Source organism: Microtus oregoni, unplaced genomic scaffold, assembly GCF_018167655.1.
Source record: "Microtus oregoni isolate MIOR12 unplaced genomic scaffold, Mior012 000006F_ref0000085, whole genome shotgun sequence".
Taxonomy (NCBI): Eukaryota; Metazoa; Chordata; class Mammalia; order Rodentia; family Cricetidae; genus Microtus; species Microtus oregoni.
Window position 1 is genome coordinate 25,732,924 of NW_024543065.1, and position 24,137 is coordinate 25,757,060.

The window sequence follows — 24,137 nt, forward strand, 5'->3', positions numbered from 1 at the left end:
CCTAAGGTCTTCTATGTATATATATTCTTGTCTTAAGCCAGCTGTGATGGCATTTTCTTAGCCTGAGCACACTCTAAAAAATAAATGAGGGAAAACCTTAATTTGTTACCTCAAAAGAAAGCATTAGTGGGACCTGGAGAGATGGCTCAGTGGTTTAGAGCACTTGCTGCTCTTGCAGAGGACCCAGGTTGAATTCTCAGCACCCATATTGGACGGCTCATAACCACTTACCATTTCTAGTCCAGGGGATCTGTTGCCCTCTCCTGGCCTCTGAGAGCACCTGCACACATATACATAATAAAAATAAATCTCTAAGTGTTATTGCAGAAAATTGATTTTAAAAAGAAGAAACTTAGAAATATCCAGAATTTCAGTATCTTCACTACTTGCTGCACCCCTTGCTTTGTGTATGTGTGTGGAGGGGCACGCATTCACATTTGTGTGTGTGCCTGAGGGCGTCAACATTGGTGTCTCCCGTGTCTTCCTCTATCGTGTGTGTGTGTGTGTGTGTGTGTGTGTGTCTGTGTTTTCCTGGGAATTGAACCTGGGACCTCTCACATGCTAGGCAAGTGTTCTGTTGCTGAGCTATATTATCAGCAACTCTCATACAGCTGGATTGGCTGGGCAGCGAGCCCCAAAGCGTCTTACGTCTTCACTGGAGCTGGATGGGAAAACAGGTGTGTGCCTCTTGGCTGGTTTGTGGGTATATCCACTTGCTAGCCTGCACATATGTAATGTCATACCCCAGTGAGATTACAGCATCCATCCACTGAGCACTCTGTGCTAGAAGTAGTTCTGGGTGCTGGGGGCACAGTCACTCAGAGCTTGCGTTAACATAGACTGAGTTCAAGGAGTGTTTTGTCCAAAGAACAGAAAGGCACACAGTATGTCCAGAGAGGAGGGGGCAGCAAGCATAGGTGGGAGCCAGAGCAGAGCTGCTAGAACACTTTAAACGCTTCCAATACAGGAGAAAGGCATTTTCAGGCTTGGAAGTAAGCTTAAAATTGTCTCCTGGAGTCAGTAGAGGATGGTTAGAGGGCAGGGGAGAGTAGCTGCCAAAGTTCACTTTGGGTTTTGTAACTTGTGTGTTTACTTCCCTTAGCCATAGCATGGACAGTCTACCACTCTGTCACATGGACATCTTAATAGCTGCATAGGGCTCTGTTTGACATATTTGTTAACCTCCTGTGGGTAAGAGCCTAGATCATATCCAACTTTTCATTACCATGGATTGCGCATGTTGTTGAATCTCTTACACATTTTTGTTCTTAGGATAATGTCTGACAGGGGAAGTCCTGGGCCAAGAATAGCATGCATTTGGAGACGTTTTCCTGACTCTGGCAGTTTATTTCATCTGTAATTGTTTTATTGGTCATTTTCCAGTATCTTAACACCTTTAGCTGATGACTTTCCCCAGACTGAGCCCAGAGCGAGCCAAGTGAGGCCCTCTCTGGAGACACAAGTAGTTATTTGTTTCTGAGTTTGTATCTTTTGTTGTGTGTTTTGTTTCTTTTATTCCCAGTACCATTTCCTTGCTTCTTAGTTACAGGTTATCATTGTATATGTCCATTGTCCTCTTCATTCGCAACTAAGTGTTGAACACAGATACACAACAGATAACAGGTCCTAGGTACATGTTTGTCACTAGCAGATATGTCTTGGGGCTGTTGTCTTCTGTGCCTTTCTTTTCATTGGCCTCCCGATGGCCATGCCATATGTGTTTCCTGGTCTAGCTCACTTGTTCTGAGTAGAATATCTGTGTGGTCCTTCAGAACAGTGTGACTTGAGTTTGTCACTAGCCTAATCCTTTTGCCCCAAGAGTGATCCAACCCCCCCCCCACATCTATTCAGATTCTTCAATTCCCAGAAAAACTTGAGGACTGAAAGTTATATATAGTTGGAGCTGTTTTAACAAGCAAAAGAAATGAGCCAGACTCAAAAGGAGTGCCCAAACAGGTCCTCAGTTCTCTGTTTTGATCCCCTTCTCTATATTATTAACCCCACCCCACCCCATCCCAGTTCTTGGTTTCTACCCAGAAGTCAGCAGTCTTTTAGATATTTTCAGCACATAATTGAAGAAAAGAAAACAAAGCTGTATCTTGCCCCAACCTCTCAGGCACAGAGCTTTGCCTCCTCGTAACACACATACCTTGACTACATAGGTCCTCTTGTTTCTGCTGGGTGTCCACTGGGCAGCCCATCACACCACACGACCAGGGCCACTGCCGCAGTCTCTCCATTGACGTATAGGTAAAATGAGTTTCCCCTCTGTCCCTTTCCCATTTCATCAGTAATTCTGGAGCCTCTCTGCAGTGAACAGGTGCCTGGTATGTAGTTCATTAGGTTGGTGGTTAGCAAGAACTTGTGCTGCAGAAGAAGCCACAGTCCAAACTCTGAACCCAGAAAGTTGTAGAGCCACAACCCTCTGGGTTGTATCGTGTCTCGTGGCTCCCTGTAGTCCCCCCCGCCCCATGTCAGCATAGGTGAAGACGGCCGAGCTTGTCTTGTTCAGAAGGGTGAGAGGGTGGCCTGTCCACAGCATCTAGGGACTGCTTGGGTTCCGCAGCTGCCTCTTCTCCCAAAAGATAGAAATGTCAGGATAGAGTTGGACAGCCCGGCTTTGCTGGGAACAGCGCTGGAGGAGAGGAGAGGCTGAGAACCCTTCAAGAAGCCACAGAAGCCATCCCTGAAGAATTCAAAGGTGGCTGCCACAAACCCACACAATCTTGGTTCCCTGTGAATTGCTGACTGAACATCATTCTAGGCCACAAGGATGCTGCCTAACATGCCAGGGTTCTCAGAATGCCATTGGTGGCTTTAAGAAGAGTGGGCATAGCTATAACCCTCCATCCTTAGACCCATTTGCTCTTCTCCGCTGTCAGTCATCAGAAACGAACTTCTAGAAGGTCTGTTTGAACATGGATATTTAGGGAAAATTAGCTTATTTCCTGTAGAAATGCCACTCATCCTAGTACCTTCTGCTGACTTTTCATCTGGCCTGTGTAGATCTTGTCTGCTGGACCTGGGGTCTGAGGACCAGAAAGAATAGGGAAGACTACAGTTGGATGCTACTGTAGACGCCTGTACTTCAGTTTCAGTGTACTTTATACCCAGATGTAGCAAAGAAAGCAGTGATCCCAGGAGGGTGTTTGAGCTGATCAGAAAAGCATGATCAAAAAATCCAAACAAAAAAACATGCAAATAAACATCAGTAAGCGCACACTAAATATTAACAGAGCACCCCTTTCCCAGAACATTTTCAGGATAGATCAGTTTAAACACAATTTCCCGTCAAGTTCTATAGATTGTATCTGAGAAGGCACAAAAGCAAGGCAGAAGGCCATATGCAGATTCAGGGTACACTGACCAGATTGGGCTTTATAGCTATGATCTGACATCCAGCAAGAAGAAACATGCCTCGTGCATTGAGTGTAAAAGGTTGTCACAGGAGGCAGGAAATCACACCCAGGAGCTATCCAGGGAACAAATGCACCTGAGGTAAAAGGCCCTTTTGTCCTGGAGCCTCTCTCACAGTTCCCCAAGGCGGTGTGCCTGTGGGCTATTCTTCTGACCCTGTGTGCCTTCTTTCTAGTGAACCTGGAAACTGGCCCTCTGATGATTTGATGCCAATGAGATTTTTCATGTTAAAAGATAAGCAATCCTCCACCACCATCTCCCAAATAATACATCAGAGGTGTGTTAGCCTGGCTCAGTGGTGCACACCTGTAATCTTAATGCTGGGGAGGCAGAGGCAAGAAAATTGCCACAAGTTCAAGGCCACCAAGGGCTACTCTCAGAAAAAAACGGCAGATAAGTCTTAGCAAGATGTGGTGGCTCATGTCTATGGTTCCAGAGGTTGGAAGGCAGAGATAAAATTGCCAAGAGTTCCAAGCCAGCCTGGGCTAAAATCGACCATGGTTCCAAGCCAACCTGAGCTACATGGGGAGATGGTGTTTTAAAGGAGCAGAGGTGGCCTTGTGGGGCAATAGTCCCACGACAGTAATTCCATCTGTAAAAGAGTAGGTTCCTTGCTGAATTGAGATCAGATGTGTTAGGCAGAAATACAGTGCCCTCCTTCTTAACTTCTATTTCCTTTCTAAGTTTTTATCACAGCAAGCCATGTTGTTGTCACCTTAACTAGCTCATTCTGCTCCGTCTAGGAGGTGGCTGGGTAAGTGCTATAGATATCTACCTATCTTCAGGTGCGCAGCGAGGCTCTGGGCTCACCGGTACCCAGGACAGACAGACTCACTCTGCCAACAGGAAAACACTTGGGTTCCTCCAGCATGACGGGCCTCACATCCACATGTCTGGTGGTGTCTAAGCAACTACTCTTGGTATGAGTAGATAAAACCCTTAGATACCTGTTAGCCTGAACCACCTACAGTTGCCCCCTGGTACTGAGGGGCTCATCACGTGCTGGACAAGTCCCTACCAGTGAGCTTTGTCTTCAACCCTTTTCTTTTTGGTTTTGTTGTGATGTTTTTTTTAAACATGCTCTCACCCAGTTGTCCAGCTGGCCTTGAATTTAGTCCCTGTAGCTCACACATGCCCCTGTGGTACTCCTGCCTCAGCCTCCCAAGGAGCTGGGCATGCAGACCTGCCTGTGCCACGTGGCCTGCCCATTCCTTCCCTTTTACCAGTCGCCTCTCTCCAGAGCCTAGAGCCGTGGCATTGGCATAATCCACGTTTCACGGTGAATGAGCAAGTGATACCCTCGCCACCTTCCTAACCTAGGAGCCTTCCTCACAGTCATGGCTTTCTGCCTTCCAAAAACCTGGGCAAGTGACAGTGGAGCTGTGGAAGCGATCCTGCCTCAGAACTGAGGGAGTGGAATGGAAATTTCACTCACATCTCTCTACTACCTGCAGCCTCAAATGATGAAGTGCCAGGCGGGGGCCTCTCGGAAAGATAGACTGGGCAGTCGTCAGACAGCTCCCTGCATGGGAGGGGAGTGCTGGGGGGCCGTGGGACAGGGACCAGGTGTGTGGAAATGGGCTGAGCGCCCTCCCTGAAACCATACCAGACTCCCTTTGAGCTTCCACCATCCCCTCACCTCAGTTTCCCCGGACCCGCCCCAGCATCTGGCCTTTTGCCAGACTCTGCTCTTAGTTAACAATGTGAACAAACTGTTTCCACCCCCTGCATGTTACTGGTGCCGAGAGACAGGACAGGTTTCTGGTGCCTGGTGGAACTTGTACTGCTTTTTTTGACACCTTGGAGCTATTTTTAAACCTAAAAGCCCTGTGGTGGTCGGCTCTTTGCGCTGAGGGTCTTTCAGTTCCAAGATATAGAATCCTGGAATGGACATGAGAAGGGAGCTGCCTGGCCAGCTCAGGGGCTTCCCCACCTGTTCTCAAAGAGAAGGAGGCTGTTCTCCTTAGAAGATGAATGGGAGGCAGGGTGATAGGGACTCACACAATTAACCCGAACAAGAAGTGGCAAAGCAGTGGGGGCAGGAAGCAGGAAGTTACCCTTGCTTTGACCTGCTACCGTAAGGTCAAGTCGTCTGGACCTTGGGAAGTGTTTGCTGAAGGTACCCAGCCTGTATGGATGGACACTTCAGCTGTCTGTGGATGCGCCCACACTGTGCTCCAACCCCCTCCCCAACTGAGGTGAGCCTTGAGTAGAGCACCACCAAGCTGAGCTGCCTTCCCAGGAGCTAGGCTCTGAGAAGGCAGAGCAGCCTCTGGCCTGGACCAGCAGCCTGCAGGGGAGTGTGGCCCCGCCCCTTAGCTCTAGCTCAGTGAGCTTTCTGGACCTGCGGGCCCTTGGAAAGGACGGCTCCTCAGAGTCCTGGGCCTCGTTCTAGACAGTGCGCGCATCCCCTGCTTCGTCAGCCACGTTTCCTTCAGGTTGATATAGGAACAGAGTAGCTGGAAAAGATGGACTGCATCTCAGTAGATGTGAGGTTGCTTTTTCAGAGCTGTGCCAGTGCGGATGCTGCCAGTGCTGTCCTTGAACTTCCTTGTTCCCCATGCTCACAAACACCTTCTCCTGGCACACTGAAAACCCTGCCGTACCATGGCCTCTTTATGTTGGAATTTCAGCGTTGAAATGAAGGATGATAGTTTGTGACAGGTGTTGTGTTTCGCTTAGGCCAAAGGCCAAATGAGATGTTTTGTTTAGGTTGAATGACGGGTGGGATTTTTTTTTCCTTGTCTGTTATTTATAATGAAGCTTTAATTCTGAAAGAAAGGTGATAGCTCTGTCACCCAGCTTTGACAGGAAAGCCAAAGCCATTGGTGCCACAAAAGGAAGATAAAAATGTACCTATTTGTTTTGTCCAGAACTAGTCAAAACATAGAGGGGAAATTTGAGGCTGCTGTTTGAGCTTCAAGAGTCAAGTGTGTGAAGCAGGAAAGAAATAGCAGTGAAGGAGCGGAAGGCAGGTAACCAGCAAGCCTGCCACAGAAGCAGCTGTGATGTCCTGGCAAAGTAGGAAAAGGTGAGCGAGAAGCCTGAGGAAGCAGGGCATGGCATGTCCTGTCTGTCCCAAGGGTTACAAAGATGCACGGTTTGTAGCAACATTGTTACAGAATAGACTCTATGGGGCAAATATGGATCTTGAGGGAAGAGGGGCTCTAAACGGGTGTGTCTGGGGACTGTCATCCATGTGATAGACAAGCCTGAGGGATAGGAGATGCCAAGAACTAGACTCTTGTACGGGGAATCATTTTCTCCTACTTGGCCTGCTAGTCAATCTGCAATCAGTCAGAGAGAAGTATTATAAAACTGCCGCCTGACTTGTTCCAAGTGTACACCACTGCTGTTTACTCCATTCATCTGAGTGGCATTGAGCCAGAACTGGAGCAGAACACAAAGCCATCCTCTGGTCACCGTCACCTGGAGTCTTGTGAGCCATGTTTCCAAGAACAGACCAGTTTGTTGTATGCTGGGACAAAGCACTGCTTCCCTGAGCCTCCCTCCATGTAATGACTCTTGCTGGTGGGAGAGCAGGTCCCGTCCTCCGACCACCCTGACCCTGTATGTGAGCACAGCTGCCTGTTACAGCTGAAAACTGAACGGAGGATTTCATGCAGAACTGACAAGCAGCTGCCTCTTGTGTGCTATGATAACGATGTTCCCATTTGACCTGATAGCGCAGAGTCTGTACAGATAGAGAGGGGTGGTGGACCCTTAGACACCTAACCCCAGATACCAGTCTGCGTTGGAGACCAGCTGGTCCATGCTTTTGTAGTGGGTGGTGGTATCTCTTCCTGACGCCACGCACTGCAGATGTGTATCCGCTATTATCTTTCCTCAGCACGGTTAAGCAACCACCCACACAGTGCACAACAAGCTGCCATCCCCCACCTCAGCAGCCCCAAAAAATCACGGGCTCTTTTAGTGCGGGGACCTCCAGTAATGGAACTTACGTAAGCCCGTCGAAAGTCACCTCTACAGACATCCATGGGTTCAGATCTTCATTCTCACACACAACAGAAGCTACCGCTTTGCTGTCGTGGGATGATTTATGGGGGTATGAATTATGCATAGATGGGTGGCCGGAATGGATGAAGCCATTTGTCCAGCTTAGGCAGTCACATCTCACTTAGCTGAGTCTCTGTCCTCCGCCTACACACAATCCTCCCACTCTTGGCCTCTTGACTGGCTGCTCTGTGCTCCCCTTCTCTCCCCAGTTTCAATATGTATCTGTCATGGCCCATTTTACCTCCCACGAAATTCCAGATAACCGTCCACTGGGTAATGTACAATTCCTCTGGTTTATTAGCCCGTGGTTAAGAGGGGAGGTCTTAGATTCTGCCAAGTCTTGGTTAAAATCCAGTTCAGACTAGCTGTGAAGCCTGCAGGTAACTTGATCTCCTTCCATTGACATCCCCACCTGTAAAATGGTGCCATTGGTCTGTAAGTAACCTACCAATATTCAGCTCACGAGGCCGTTACTAGATCACAGGGGGTAATTTTTATGTTGCTTGGAGGAAAGCTGCAGGCACTTGATAGAATCAACACATACGATCTTGCTTCTGCTGCTTCTCCAGTTTCGCATCTGCCTGCTTCCGTTCATTTAACAGAAAGCGTCACTTGAGCAGAGACCCAGTGAGGCTGGCCTGCCCGGCACATTGCCTGAGTGCCCTATAAATAAGAGTCATTCTTAACAAAAATGAAACCAGCCGTAGGGGCGCTTACAGCTCCTTGTGAGCATCGGGCTGTTTGTGCACGCTCCAGTGTGTTGATGTGGGCTCCAGTGTGTTGTTCCTTACTTCCAACGGCACCCCTTCCTCTCCGAGCTAGTGGCCAGTCACCTTTTAAATCACCTCCTGACGTGAGACCATCCGTGTGCTTGTCTGTCTCCCTCCTCAGGATCTGTAAGCTCCTTGAGGGCAGAGACCATGCTCACTGACACAGTGCCTGTCACAGAGAAGGGATCAGAATGTAGTTGCTGAGTAAGAACAGAGAGCGGAGATGCATACAAATCCAAGGGTATGGGCAGGACAAAACCCAAGAGAAATGAAACCCTGGAGAACTGCTGATTTGTTACTATGGTGATTTCTGGGTATCTTTTGTTTGAGAGATGGGATGGAGGAAGTTCCTTTATTCTTGCTAGTGTTTTCTTTCTTGCTTCCTCATCTGAGCTCAGTGGTAGCTGTACCCAGCAATGTCTGGGGTCAGTGGACAGATCCCACCAAAGACAGGGAAGAGGTAGGTGCTTAAGCCACTGAGTCAGATCAGAAGCTGTCCTTCATACTAGCAACAAGGGCATGTGGGGGTCTTCTGAACCTGCGGTGAAAAGCTGCAGTGAGCACTTACAGCGAGAGTCAACCCTTGACCAGGTCACTGCATGAGTCCCCATGACCCAGAGGTTCAGCTTAGGAACATAGCTGCACTATTCAGGTCTGTGGACTCCGTGCTGCTACTTGAATCTGTGAAGAGAGGCTCTGGCTTCTTCAGGAATGTCAGCGTGAACACGAGCCCTGCCAAGCTTCTAGTTGATGCCCATTGCTCATCAGCGAGGAACCTAGGCTCCAGGGTGTTAAAGGGACGTACTCCAGCCACTCAGCATCCCTGATACTGGCTAATGTCACTGCTTCCGTCCCTTCTATAAAGCAAGAGCCTGATAATAGAAGCTAAGATGTTCTAGACACTTGGGGAAATGTCCAAATGCGGAGTGTGCATGTCAGAGACAGTGCCGTGTAGTATGTAGAGGCTATGACTGCAGTGATGTGGACTCAGGTCTCTAACACACTCTTATACCCTAGGTAATCCAAGCAAGTGCTCCCTACCTGAAATCCTGGGCATGGTACCCAGTGGTAGAGGGACAGGGGCATGTGCCCAGCACATCCAGGCTTGATTTCCATGGGTTACATTTGCTTCCCCTGACACTGTCCAAGTACAGGCTGCCTGTTACAGCAGAAAGACGCACACTCCCTGTGGGCCCCTCTTAAACATGAGGACTCGCTCATGGCAGAAGTTCTTGCTCACCTCGCCCAAAGGTTAGAGCTAGTGACTTAGGGTGGATACGGCCGTGTAAGGTTGCTGGTGTCTTGATGTCGAGCCCCTCCTTACTGGGCTGATCTTCTGTTCAAGCTGATCTCCCGGTACCACACATACCATCTGTGCCGCAGGAAGTAAGAAGGAAGGGGAGACACCCCAAAGACAATTCTACCTAGAAGATCAAGAACGTGGGTTTGTCACAACCACTTAGAACCAGTCCACCAGATGAAGTGACATGGAGACAGGCATATAGAAGAAAATCTTCACTTGTATGGCCGTGGGTCTGCCTGAAGCTCCCCCTGTGGAGTGGGCAGGGGTGGTCTAGTGGGATGCGGAAGAGTCTGGTGCATCTTCCTCCTCTGTGCCTCCGCTGTGCCTCACTGCCAGAGGTAGATTTGGGCCTCAGGGTTGTCAAAACTACTCTTTTGGATATATATTTTTAAATTTTGTTTATATATTTGTTAATATATATTTTTAAGACAGGGTTTCTCTATTATATAGCTCTAGCTATCCTGGAACTTGCTATGTAGACCAGACTGGCCTCAAGATTCACAGAGGTCCACCCGTCTCTGCTTCTGGACTGCAGGGATTAAAGATGTGCACCACCAGGCTTGCCCAAAATTATATTTTTTTAGACCTTGGATAATCCTATCTAATAGCAGAATTCTTCAGGCTCCTAATTCTTCTATAAGACAATACTGATAATAATAGTAATGATAATAAAATATTAATAATAATATACATGTCAAGTAAGGTCTCTGTTGGATTACCTTATCATGAATTTATAATCTATTAATGTGTATAATAAATGTATGGTAGGTCATAAAACATGTATTCTTTTTTTAATTCATTTAAACTTTTTCTTTAACTGACAGGGTTTCTGTGGGACTTCAAGCATGTCGTCAAGTGGGTTAGTCATGCTAACACCAGTTCCTCCCTCAGAGAGGAGTCAATTGTCACCCAGTCACTGTTTCCTAAGGGCTGCTGGGAACCAATACGGCTGCCTGCAGGTAGCCCCACGTTCTTATCTCCCTCCTTTAATTCCCTCTGACACTCAGCAGCAATCACTGCAAACCTCTTAGGCTCCCCAGCAGGGAGGAAGCTCAAGGAAGGCAGGGACCAGCCTACTTTCCTCCCAGACTCTGCACCATAAAGAGGTGGGAGGCAGTTGGCTGGAGTCTGCCTTACTGCTTCCTTTGTTGCTGCTGTTTTCTCCCAGATCCAAGTAGAAGCCACAGAATCCAAGCAGAGTGTTTCCCCGACTGCCTGGTTTATCAGCATCCACAGCAGAGTAGCGGCCGCAAAGCTTTGAAATTCTAAATCTCTGCCAGGCTGCAGAGGCTGTCGCTGTTGTCCATCTGTGTTCCTTGCAACTTAAAGCAAGTGCCAACATGCAGTCCCAGTGGCTGTGAGACGCAGGGCTCCGTGTCATACTTCAAAGGAGATGCCCGTCTCAACCCCAAACCCGCAATGCAGGTGGCATCTGAGTTCATCTCAATGTTTGAGGCTGGTAGGTTCTGCTGGGACTCTTTCCATATCAGGCCTCAGAGCAAAGGGATGAAATGGAAACCATATCCCCTGCCAGATAGGCATGTACATGGGAAAAGGTTCCACGCAAGCTGTGGCACACACGTGGAGGTCAGGCAGCTTGGGAGTGGTCAGTTCTCTCCCTTCGGCAGGAGTCAAACTCAGATCGGTGAGCTTCACAGCAGCGTCTCTACTTGCTGAGCCATCTCACCCACCCTCCGCCTGCTTCTTTAAGAGATGGATCTTGACTAGAGCCACTGACGTAAAGAGAAGAAAAAGAACACACTGTTTTCTGAAAGGCTAAGGCCCATGCAGGATCTTCTAGTGAGGAACCTCCATGGCGACTGGAAAGAGCTGTAGAGCGGGAGTTTGTTCTGCCTGAAAGGGAACCTCTTGGACTTCATTCTCCCAAAGAAGGACGTCCATGATGCCTGTTCGGACAGCCACTTGGTGCTAATGTGTTTGCTTGAGTCTGTGCCAGGAGACCCTGTGCCCCCTGGCCCTCAGCCAGTCCTGCTACAACTGTTCCTAAAACAGATGAGCCAGAGAGCCAGGCGTTGCCACTGAGCCCCAGATGTGAAGCTGGCTTTCCTGTTCCACGGTGCTGGTTTGTGAATAGAAGCCCATGTTTTTGTTTTTCTGTGGTCGTTTCCACAGAGCACGGGCAAAGAAGGTGGGAACACGCTTGGGTGGACAGCAGCAGTGAGAAGTGGTGTCTCCTTTGGATTGCTAGTGTCAAAGAAGAGGGTCAAGTTGCCTAAGCCATGGTTGCTCAGTATTCTGCACTCTACCGGGATTGAAGTCATGGCTCAAAAGTCAACGCTGACTGTGCCAGCATGAAAGGGTGAAAAACAGCAAGCATACAGACAGATCCCCTGCCTCCACCCCAGCCAGCGTTCAGAGAGCCGCGTGCTGGTTGCTGGTTCTCTCCTAGGACTGGCCAATGCACAATTTAGCACAGCGCAGCCCCTCCGCCCTCAGTTCCAGGAGCTTCCTGCTTAAGGACTCTCATTCCTGGTTGGGTGGGTTCTCCACGGGCAAAGGACTCAGCGCCAAGGCTGCTTCTGTCCCCCCATGCTTGGTTCTAACTGTCGCCCAGGTCTGCCTGTGTTACTAACAGAGTCCTCAAGTGTGACTTTAAATGGCTCCACTTGACCCCTTCGTAAGGTTTCCATGGCTGTATGTGCGTGTTCTCAACACCTGCTCTCTGCACAGCCCCTCACTGCCCTCTGAGGCTTACGGAACACATTCGCGTCCTTGACTGGTTAGCTCTCGTGACTTCCCAAAGCTGCTTCTTCATGTGCTTTGAATTGGCTCTATTCTCTCCAGCTTTATAGTTCATTCCTATATGATCGTTCAGCTCACATCCAAATTCAGTTGGGAACTGAAACAAAAGGGATATTTCCTATGAAAGAATAAAGACGGCTTAGTCTCGTTTTCAAGATGGTGCATTCGTCTCAGTGTAGACAATCTGAGGAATAAAATCAGAAACTAAGAAAGTGCAGTTTGCCATGACACGGCCACCTGCAGAGATTTTAGCCGGGTCCCCCCTGAAGCACTTTTTAGGCGTCCATTTCATAGCTGGAATGGCCCAGTGCCTCTTAGATACAGTGCGCTGCCTCACAGTTGTGATCAGAACTGTCCTCTCATGGACCTACCTCATATACTCACCACCCCCTTGTCTAACAGTTGTATTTTCCAATCACCCAAATAATAAACAGTATTTCATAAAATATCTCTTAGCACAAGCTCACAGGCCAAAAGGCAAGCATGTCTTTAAGGCCCATAGCTGACATTACCACTTTGGTCTGTCGGAACTGTCTCTGTTACTGATTCCCACTCTACAGCACTACAAGAGCATGCTCAGCTCAAGGAACCGTTGATCACTGTTAATCTGTGCACTTTGAAAGATGTTATCTCACTAATCTACACTGTTTCTCTGATGTCTATGGAAAGTGGTATTTCCCCTTACGTTCCAGAGGGGTGCATGTGTGTATCGCCAATGGTTTTTCCCACTTCCCACCTAAGTGGTTCATTTTATCTATATAAACCCATTAGAAAAATATATGTCTAACAAAATAAACGTGTACACAAATGTTCATAACAGAATTATTCAAAAGAGGAAGTAGCTAAGATGTCCGTAATCGCTGAATGGATGAGCACCATGTGACAGAGTCATACAGGGATGTCTTTTCAGGGATAAAAGGAATGATTCTTTAATACATACTCCATTGTGAATGAATCCTGATAGCATTATGCCTAGCGAGAAGGAGAAAGTCACCAAGGTCATGGATTGTGTCATTAAATCCATACAAAATATGCAGACTAGGCAAATCCGTAGAAGGCCGAGGTAGCTTAGAGGTTGTCAGGGAAGGCAGGGATCGGCAAGTGATCATTTTAGTGCACAAGGGTTTATTTGGGGATGAAGAAAGCGTTTTGGGATGAAATGGCAGTGATGGCTCCTTTATAAATACCCTTAAGAACACACGGCGCCACACTTTAAGGAGGTAGATTTTATGTTTGTTGTTTGTTTGTTTTTTTAAATACAGCACGAAAAAAATGTTAAGGTATTAACCAAAGGAACTGATCTGTGGTCTGGAAGAACTAGAGAAGGTGGGGTACCCTGTCCCTGCCTCAGTTTTTTGATATAGACAGGGTTCAAATACCCTTATTTGTATCAGCAACTTCACACTCCTGTCAGCTGAGAGATCTAAGGCAAACTGGGCACAAGAAGAAGTGTCTCTGCCCTCTTTTTAGAGCCTTTCCATGGCTTGGTGTCAAAGCTTCATTTGGCCAATTAGGTTTGGGACCTCTCCAGCATCTGGCCAGCTGACAGCGGTGTTGACGCTCACCCTCGGGGTCTCATGCTTCATTCTCCTTTCCACTCTGCGCTTTCAAAGCTCCAGGGCCCTGCAAGCAGGAGGTTGCCCAGGAGGAACAGACATTGCCATTTCTCGGCCTGGGGCTTATCTGAACAAGCAGTGCCAGGGATGGGAAGCCCCAGAAGACCCCAGGTGCCAGGAGTGGCTTTCTGCTAGCGTGATCTGTCCTCATCCCCCTGAAGCCTATGCATCAGTCTCATGTCGATGATCCAGTAGCCCGACTCTTGGTGTCTCTGAAGCGAGGCTTTGACTTGAAATGTCCTAACTTCAGTTCGCTGGCCACTGTGTGTGACTACTGTCGACACTGTGTGCATTGCCACAGTTGTGTGGTCTTCACACCAGAGAACCTGCAGTATTGTGTAACGTGTACTTGGTCGGGGCTCTCCTTCACAGGATTCTACCATGAGTAGATATTTATTTTGTGTTTGGTTGGGAGGGGGCAGATTATATGAACATTTCCATTTATGAGGTAACTTGCCTGTAAAGCGAATCATGCATAAAAGGCAATACGAGAGATCATTTTTATACCAAGGAAACTGATGCGGCCTCCCTCGTGGTATGTATAAATATCCTTGCCACAACTAGGAAAGATCGGGAAATTGAGGGCTGCTCTAGTGTTGCTGGCTCAGTCATTAAGATGCCAGACCAGGCCAGGGAAGAGGTGACTCACTTTATACTGTGGTCCCAGCACCTCCATAGAATTGACTATTTGCAGTGTGGAATGTGGGTGGGGGACAGAGGCATCATACCTAAAACAGGCACTCTGCCCTCTGCGCCTGGAGGTGGTGTCGATGAGGGTCCTTCCCTATGACCTTTTCCCTCCATGCCTCCTCCCATACCTTTGTGTGGACTTGCCAGGACTCCCTGGTACAGGAAGCAGCTTTGTCACAGAGGTTCTGAATGCCAGGCATAGACTCCTGTTACCTTGTTTCACCGCTCATCCCCACCCCTGAGCTCAGGTGTAACACAGTCCCTAGCCTCTCTGTTCTTCCCTTGTGAAGTGCAGGAAAAGGACAATACCCATGTTTGGGGAGTTTGAATTCGGTGGGAGCATTTTCCAGTGCGCAGTGCAACACCTGGCCTACAGCGAGCACTTCCTTATGTAGGCTGTGACCGCCAAGATTTGGAGCCTTCATCTCTATAGTGCTCCATCCCATAAACATACAGCATCCATTTATTAGCTCCTCACTCTCTGTATCATAAGCTGGCACACTGCATGACTGGGGCCTCTGTTCAGTAAGACTGACATCGGGGTGCCAGTGGAGCTGTCTTCCTGAGCCCTTGCTAGGGAGGAGTCCGGTTCCTGATTCTGATGGGCTCTTGACCAAGCTCAGTTACTGCGGTTGTGGGACTGACAGCCCAGTTCCTCGCTTCTGCCAGCTATGAGCACTCCTCAGCTCCAGAGATCCCCAAAGGTCTGGTCCCGGGTTAAGAACTACAGTTAAGGAGATCCTGGCTCCTTATACCTCTCTCTCACGCATCAGCTCTGCGTGTCCAGGAAGAGCCATCGTCTTCCAGGGCTTCCTCGATTAGGTCAGCTCTTCAGGGTAATGTCTTTCAGGGTAATGTCTTTTTTAAAATCAGCTCTGCCAAGTCACACAGCCTGTCACAGAAGTGACTGTCTCATTCACACATCCCAGGGGTTGTACAGGGAGTGTTCTTAGGGGCAAGAGTCTCGGGAGGAGCTCGGAATCCTGCCTAGCACAGCACAACCTTAGCAAGGCACATATTCTCATTTCTTCCCTCCAGCTGGCAGCAAGTGGGCAGAGCCCTCTGCTGTGCCAAGGCTGGGTGACCACCCACCCCCACCACCAAGGCCTAGGTGGCTCAGCCCCCAAGATCTTAACAGTTGCACAATGCAAACCCAGCTGGACCTTTTCTTTGCCTTGGGGCCTCTAGAAGTGCTTATGTAATCAAGAGGCACCAAGATGATCCTGCTCTTTCTCCAGCCTCCTAGTTACTAAGACCTCTCTGTCTGTACCCAAAAGACAGCACTTCCTGCCCACACCCATGAGCTTTCAGGGTCGTTGGCCCTGTGTCCTACGAGGGAGGAATGCCCCACTGCACAGAATTGAAAGGTGCTAGTGAACCAGGAAGTGTGGATGGCAGGTTCTGTAACCCAACCCCCACTGTTCCCAGGCTGGAGTTGGAGCTGTCTAAATCCTGCTCCAGGGGGAAAACTCGGAATCAGCCAGTCTCACTTCTCAGGGGAATTACTGTCTCTATCGAGAAAGTAGTAAAATACCTTAGGTCAATCCTGTGGGTGTTTGTGATCTGACAAGCATCAAAAGCCATCTGTCATGAACTCCCTATCCTAAGGTCACCTCACTTTTGCTGTGCTCCGCCTCCTATCCGCTTCTTCCTGCCATTGCTGCTCATTAAGGGGGTGTTTGTTCAGGAAGCTGTCTGCTTGTGCCTTTGCCCCATCAGAGTATGTGAAGCTGCAGCTGATCTACAGCTCTGCTGGATTCTCATCGCCTGTGTGTAGGTGGTCTGGTCTAGCCTTGTTCTTATCCTACATCACTCCACTGGGAGGACAGCTACTCACTGGCTTTCCCTGAGTCCTTCCCAGAGACACTGCCAGCATTGCCTGTGTCTCATGCAGGCTTTGCTGCTCAGCTCAGCACAAACTTGAAGTCTTCTTGTAGACGGCATTGCCCTTAGGTGGCAACGGAGGAAAGAGGAGCATTGTGTGTGTTTATGTGTGCAGACTGGCATCCGTAGGAGAGTGTGGGCTTGCCCATGCCCACCTTGGGCTGGATATGTTACACCTATTGTAGTTGAGACCCCCGATACTATGGGATGTTTGCAATCACAGAGCTGTGTGAAGGGCTTGAGACTACACCGTGACATAACAGTATAAAGTGATTACATGTGCTGTGCGCGTGGAGCAGGGTGTGGCCATGCTGCAGTTGTCTCTGGCAGCCCTTCCCCCGTTGTGTCATGCTACTGGCACATTTGAGAAGATTTGCAAAAATACATACATTTTAGTAAGCTGGGTCTTTCTGTTGTATGCATAAGAGAAACAGGGCTCTTCTGCTTTCAGACCGATTGCAAAGCAGGGGTTTATTGTTGTAATCTGGACATCTCAACCATGCGCACATGATTGGGTTGGTCAGATGCTCCTCTGCCAGCTCTGCTAGACACAAAACATGGACTGGGGCTATAGTATGTGATGCGGTATCATACGAATTAGAACTCCGGAACCCATGTTTTCAGAGTGGCACTGACAGTGTTTTCCAGTGACACACAAATCCAAAGCAAGTGGGATGGTAAGGGTCATGGACCAGCCTCGACAAAAATACCACTCGCCAGGGTAGGGTTCCAGCAGCTCCAGTGAATACTCAAATTGCCCACGTTTAATTTCCAATTGCTTAAAACACCCAGATCCCAAGAGGTAGGAGTAAGATTTAAAAAAAAAAAAGAAAACTGCGTTAACATGATACGAAAAAATGAACAGACCAGATGAAGGTTGCGGGCTACATTCATAGTTAAAAATTCTATTGCTAGGACAAAACACGCTCACACCCTAAACCAAAACATTCTGTAGGCAAACCACTCCCTGGATGGAATCCAATGCTATCTCCATAAAGGAACTTAGTAGGATCCTTAGACTTTTGTTTGAGGTAGAAACATACCTACTTCTCTATTCCTGAAATACAAGGTCTTGATGTATTAGCCACACCTGTTGACAATAACCTTGGGAGAGCCGAACTCTGACCTAAATCTAGGAGGGACCTTTGTTTGAGGTAGAAACACAATGACCTTGAAGGAATAGAGGTTAAGTTCCAACTCCCTGACCTTTGGTCAACATGGAAATAGGCTCACATTTTGGGGGCTCCACAGGTAAGTGCACTCCATGTTGGTGGACATAAAAAACCACAGCACACAACTGAACAGGGATGCTCTTATGTGAGCCCAAATGCCTAGAAGTTTGCCTGATGACACTGAATGTAGTCCCTGTAATTTCTTAGGAATCTTCATCAAGAAATGGTTAGACTGCGTGACACAGTCAGGAGCGAGAAGACCACAAGCTCTCACACACATTTTCACTACGAGTGACTCTTAGTGTCTGGATCCTGCATTATTTCTGTTTTTTCACGTTGCTATTTCTGCCTTTACTTCTGATTCTTCGTCTCTGTCAGTAAGAGAAAAGAGCAAGCAAGATCTGCGCAGAAGCATTAGTCCACTCAGAATACCAAACACATGCGATGTGCTCGCTCATTCCATAAGAGATGATCTTCTCTGGAGTAATTTCGATCGTTTGAATTCACTCACTTGGCATCTGTACCTTGCTGCTGTGTGCTCGGCTCTGCTCCAAGCACCTTTGAAGCAAAGACCAGCAGCCAATCCCTGACTTCAGGAAATTCAAGGAGTTAAGCCTTTCCCTCTACTGTTTAATAAAACTAATAAAATTGGTCATATATTGCATTGTGAGACTCTTTTAGAGACTTTAGAAGGTTGACTTTCCTTTGTTTTGTGGGATATGATGTCCTGTTTTCTGCAAGGGTTGTAATGGGGGTTGCTTTGTTGCATAAGAAAGATGGTTTGGAATAAAAGTTCTTGTTAGTTTTAGGTTTTCTCCAGGGTAATTCCACTAACATTGGAGCCAGGAATTGCTTGTTGCAGGAGGCCATTCTGTGTGTTGTAGGATGTTTGGCAGCAACCCTGGCATATTCCCGCTAGATACACAAGTACCCTTTTCCCTGAGTTCTGGCAACTGAAAACATTTCCAGACATTGCCTGCCATGTCTCTTGGTGGGCAGGGATGACAGATGTGGATGTGACCTGTGAGTCTAGGCTCACATCCTCTGCCGAAGTCTGTGAAACCTCCAAGGGGAAAAGCACTTGGGGCAAGTATTTTCTGTCTGGCCCTTGCCAACGCTCAGGGCAACTTTCTCCCATGGAAGAGTTAATATAAAGTGAGCAAGATATTTATCAGTCAGATGGAACAACAGCAGCACCGGTGATGAAATGCCCTCAGTAATCATGCCTTGGAGATAGTTCACATTTCCTGTTGGAATGTTGTTAAAGTCACTCACTGACCGTAAGTTAGAGAGCATCTTGGACACAGCATGCTGTAAATTAATCTCGGATGATTTATGAGGAAATGGGTTCCAGATTTGGTGATCTCAGCTCAAGCAGTAGGCGGCTGCCTGATAAACATTCTCGTTCTCAAGAACTCAGGTCCACTCACTGAGTATTTCCTGGAGTGGAGAGTGGAGAGCTTCGGAGTGGCTAGTGCACTTCCCTGCTCTGGTCTAGGAGACCTTGGTGCTTGGGAACTGCCACTGGGCATCTACTCACTCCTGTCCTGTGCCAGCCCTGCCCTCCCCAGTGAGGATGTGTTATTGGACGCGATGGCACTTGTTTCTTATTTCACTCTTTGGTCCCAAAAGCCTGCCTCCTGCCCACTTAGAGTCCAAAGTGGTGACACTTGTTACCCGCCCCCTTCTATTTCTGAGTTATCAATCTTCACTTCTCGCATACATACGAGAGTGTTAGAAAGTTCAGGACAGGGGCTGGGTGTGGGAGCTCACACCTTTCAGACCAGCACTCAGGAGGCAGACACAAGCAGACCTCTGTGAGTTCAGGCCAGCCTGGTCTACTTGGTGAGTTCCAAGACAGCCAGAGCTGCGTAGTGTAGCTATGATCTGCATTAAAAAAAAAAAAAAATAAGGAAAGAAAAGTAGGACCTAATACTGATGAAAGTAACTGAAAGGTTGGATTTAGCACACAGAGAAAGAAAAAGAGATGCAAGGTAGAGAATTTTCACTCATTCAGTTGTTACTTATTCAGCAACTATGTCCTGGACATTGGCAGTCGATCTGTGAGGAAATGGACTTTAGTCCACAGGGTGGTGGGATAAGTGGACAGAACATCTTCCAATTTGGCACAATGTCTCCCAAGCCGAGGGATAGCAAAGAAGCCAGTGGGTACTTAAAGAGTCACTGTAGCTTATGGAAAGGGGGTCTGAGAAGGTTTCTCAAAAGCAGCGCTGGCTTTCCTGGTCGTGAGGGACTCCTTACAGGCCCAGGAGGAAGGGCAGGTGTGGTCAAGGCCATATCCCCTAGCTGGAGGCCAGAGCTAAAGCAGGAAGGGTGAGGTAAAGTGGACGAGCCATGAGGAGGCCTCAGAACTCGGATAGGAGATCTGGGTCTTCTTTGGAGGTTTACCCAGGTGAGGTAACCCCCCACACACACACATACACACACACACTCAGGGAGGCAGCTGTGAGGGGGTGGAATGACAGCTGCTCAAGATTCTCATCCACACCTCTGGAGCACAGCAAAGGTCTTCTTAAATGATTTTAAGAATGTCAAACACTTAATCGGAATTTGAAATGCTAATTAGCAGCTTTAAACACTTGTTTCTGGAGGCTATCAGGACAGCCTCTTCGGTTCTGCACAGTTCGGTTTCCCATCTGTAACGACTTCATGGTTTTAATCCCAACCATCATTTGTGAGTAAAGAGTAGGTGCCCATGAGTGTGGATGTCTAGTACGTAGGCTGTGTCTGCGCTGTGTCCTGGGTTTTCCAGCTCGCCCGACATCCTCCTTAGATTTCCTTTGCTGTATTGAAAGATTTGACGCTAGCGTTGGAAATCGGACTTTATTGCTCATACATTATGTTTTGAGGTGACTTTAAAAAAAAAAGCATAAGGAGCAGGTGGGCTGCTTGGGGGCAGGTATGTGGTAATGTGGAATTTCTAGGGGCACAGGCCTCTGGTGTGAGGGAAATTGTACGTGGTGGGCATTGTTCTCTGTGACCACGCTGTCGTCCAGCAGGTGAGGAACAGAGTCTGGTCCAGAGAATGGAGCCGTCTCCTAACACCAGCCCCTCCTGCTGCTCCTGTCAGCCTGCTCATTCGCCCCTCTCTCTAGGAAAGCAGCCAGAAGCATGCCCGCTCATGCGCCCATTTTCTCTCCCGTCAGGAACTTGGATAATGGGCTGTGTGCAATGTAAGGATAAAGAAGCAGCGAAACTGACGGAGGAGAGGGACGGCAGCCTGAACCAGAGCTCCGGGTACCGCTATGGCACAGACCCCACCCCTCAGCACTACCCCAGCTTCGGTGTGACCTCCATCCCAAACTACAACAACTTCCATGCAGCTGGGGGCCAGGGACTCACCGTCTTTGGGGGTGTGAACTCTTCCTCTCACACTGGGACCCTGCGTACGAGAGGAGGGACAGGTAAGCCACTGACTGTTGGGTGAGCTGAGGGTGCGGCTGGCTGAGGGTTCGGCTGTGCTGTTTCTAAGCTACTGTTGTGTGTGTATGGGGTGGGTGGAGGTGTACCACAACGAGTGTGTGGCAGTCAGAGGACATCTTTCAGGAATTGGGTCTCTCCTTCACTGTGGGCTCCAAGGATCGACCTTGGATGATCAGGCTCGGGCAACAAATTCCTTTACCCACCAAGCCATCTTGCCGGCCCTTTGACTGTGTCTTAATTACTGTGGCAGCTCTGTATCCATGCTCCAGTTGACTCACTTTGACTAGGGTTTTAACAGAGAAGTCAACTTTATCTATCACCTACCATTCAAAACAAAAGGCCCAAGTTGAATATCCAAGATCAAAATGCCTGGCTTTGGGGGCATGAAAGGCCTCTTGTTAGTGCTCTGAGAATTCTGCATGGGTCAGTGCCCTGGGGTGTCCTCCTCATCCCTGTAAGCCAAGCGTTCCCACCCCTGGCCACCTAACGTGGCTGCTCTAAAGCATGGCTCCTGAGCCCTATCCTGGGTCTTCTGCCCTAGAGGCCTCAGGCCTGGCTCTGGGGTGTACCTCGAGGTCCCTACTATTAATGTACCCCTCCCTCACTTCCAGGGTGACTTCTGTTCCCTCTTCTTCCCACTCGCAGCCTGCCAGCACCTCCTGGCCAGTGTGATTATTTGGCAGCATGCTTTTACCATTAGTTCAAGTTCTCGGTATTTCAACCTGATAAGCCCTCAGCTTTTCGTACATCTCTGCATTTTGCTCTGTTATATTCTGTGTATGTGTGTTGTGGGGTTTTTGTGTGTGTGTGTGTGTGTGTGTGTGATTTTTGAGACAGGCCATCACTTTGTTGCTCTGGCTGTTCTCAGACTGTTAGCAACCCCCTGCCTTAGCGCGTGTTTGGGAGTACAGCCATGAAACATCACACCCAGCTCCGTGTTCTGAGGTGGAGTTTTGCACACCAAGACCATTTTCCTCTTCTCTCCCTCCCCCGGGCTCTCTTTTTTTCACTGCCACAAGGTTGGGTTTCACTGCCATCTCTGTTGGCTGACGTAGCTAGTGTTTTAGAACATATCTGGTTTACATTCATTCTCACATGTTCTCTACAGTTCTTGTGAGTCACCTCGTGCATCTTTAGTCTGCCAAACCCTCGCCCAGTGCACGAACCATGGTAACCAGATATTTGACATTATTTGTTCCAAAGTTGTTTATTACAAAACTTGAAAAGAATGTAGCATCTCTCAGCTCTTCTGGGGACAGATGCCTCATGTTGTCTATGACAACTCATTGCGTCTTTTCCCTGGAGAGCTGATGCTGCTGAAGCCTTAGTAGGCTCTTTGTCCATGTGCGGCAAACGGCAGTGGAAGAGGGCACGGGCCTGAGCTGGACACCATCTCTTCCTGCAGCTCTGTGTCAGTTTCTGCCCCACAGAACAGATATCTGTGCTACAAAGACACCATCTCACCCTTAAATCCAGCTGCATATGAGACCCTCACAAACCTCCAGTTCCCCTCCAGCCAGGAGCCTGAAAAGAAAGCAGACAGGCAGTTTGTCCTTAGAAGATAGAGAAGAATAGGAAAGCTTACAGTATACTACACACACACACATGCACACGCCCTCCACTGTGAGAGAGGTTAAGTGTTTTGCAGTCCTAACTCTTAATTCAGCAGGCATAAACATCATCACATTGATTCATTTATGAAGACTGGGTGTGAAGACTGTACATCTCATTCATTAAGGGCTCCAACATGGCCTCCTTGTCAACCCTGAGTGTGTACACCAGCCAGGGACAATCTTAGTGGAAGAGCCATCTGGCTCTTTATAAAGTTTGAAGCTTCAAAGGCAGTGCCCTGGAGCTGGAGTGGTGGCTTAGGGGTTAAGAACCCATGCTGCTCTTACAACGGACCCAGGTCCTGTTCCTAGCACCCCCTCCAGTGAGCTCACAGCCACTCACAGCTCCAGTTCACAGGGACCCAGGGTCCTCTTCTGGCCCCACATATGGTGCACATGCATATACATAGGCAGAAGCACTTACATATAAAAAGAAGTTTTAAAGAAACAGGGCCCTAGGATGTTGGCCTATGTCCCTTCCTTGAGTGGTTGTGTTGTGTGTCCCAGCTCTAGGATGTTGGCCGATGTCCCTTTTGTGAGTGGTTGAGTTGTGTGTCCCGGCTCTAGGATGTTTGCCTTTGTCCCTTCCGTGGGTGGTTGTGTTGTGTGTCCCAGCTCTAGGATGTTTGCCTATGTCCCTTCCGTGGTGGATGGTTGTGTGTCCTGGATTTCTGGCAGCATTGTCCTCAGTCCCCTGAGGCCACTAGCAGTGTCTGCAATCTCTCTGGCCTCCTGTGCTTCCTCCTCCATCCACCCTATTGAGTAAGAGGGTTGGAAGGTCTTCCACACAGAGATGGCTTGCATCTGGTTTGACATTATAAAAGGAAAGACACCTGTAGCATGATTAATAAAAAACCCAGAAACAGAGAAGATCAGAAAGCAGCCAGCCACTGGCTCTTACCTCTACCTCAGTCCAAAATGGTGATCCTGAGACTGATCCTGAGAGCTGTCTCCTCCTGTTTTATCTAGTGCTGGGATTAAAGGCGTGCACCACTACCACCCAGTTTCTATGGCAAGCTAGTGTGGCTACTGGAATTAGAAGTGTGTGTCATCACTGCCTGGTTTGTAAGGCTGACCAGTGTGACTGTTTTACTCTCTGATCTTCAGAAAATACAAATGAAATACCACTATAGGCATCTGTTACAAAAACTTGGAATTAGAGTAGGCATGACCGTAGAGGCACACACATTGTATAGTCATACTTTGCCACCCTGTCAGAGAAACCTTAGAAAAGGAAGACAGTACCAAATGAGTCCTGCTCTGTGGTGGGGACATCTGCCTGAGACAGGGGAGATCAGTCTTCCTCCAGTCCTGTGCTCTGCTCAGTCCTTACAAGCAGCAACCTCCCCAGCAGTGTGACACTTGGGAGAGAGGAAGCCATGTGCTCTTAAACCATTGTGGCAGGTACTTTGAAATAGGTGAAAATCTAAGTGAGAAGCCAGGTTACAGAG

At 48.4% G+C, this 24,137-nt stretch overlaps 1 protein-coding gene across 4 annotated transcripts in view; it reads left to right on the forward strand.

Annotated features, from left to right (window-relative positions):
* Fyn (FYN proto-oncogene, Src family tyrosine kinase) overlaps window positions 1-24,137 on the forward strand; it is a 202,164-nt gene that overhangs the window by 127,077 nt on the left and 50,950 nt on the right. For all 4 annotated transcript variants that reach the window (XM_041653604.1, XM_041653607.1, XM_041653606.1 and 1 more), the window contains one exon: window positions 20,800-21,057. In XM_041653604.1, the coding sequence (XP_041509538.1) occupies window positions 20,811-21,057 (247 nt within the window). In that variant the 5' untranslated portion in view covers window positions 20,800-20,810. The remainder of the gene's footprint in view (window positions 1-20,799; window positions 21,058-24,137) is intronic.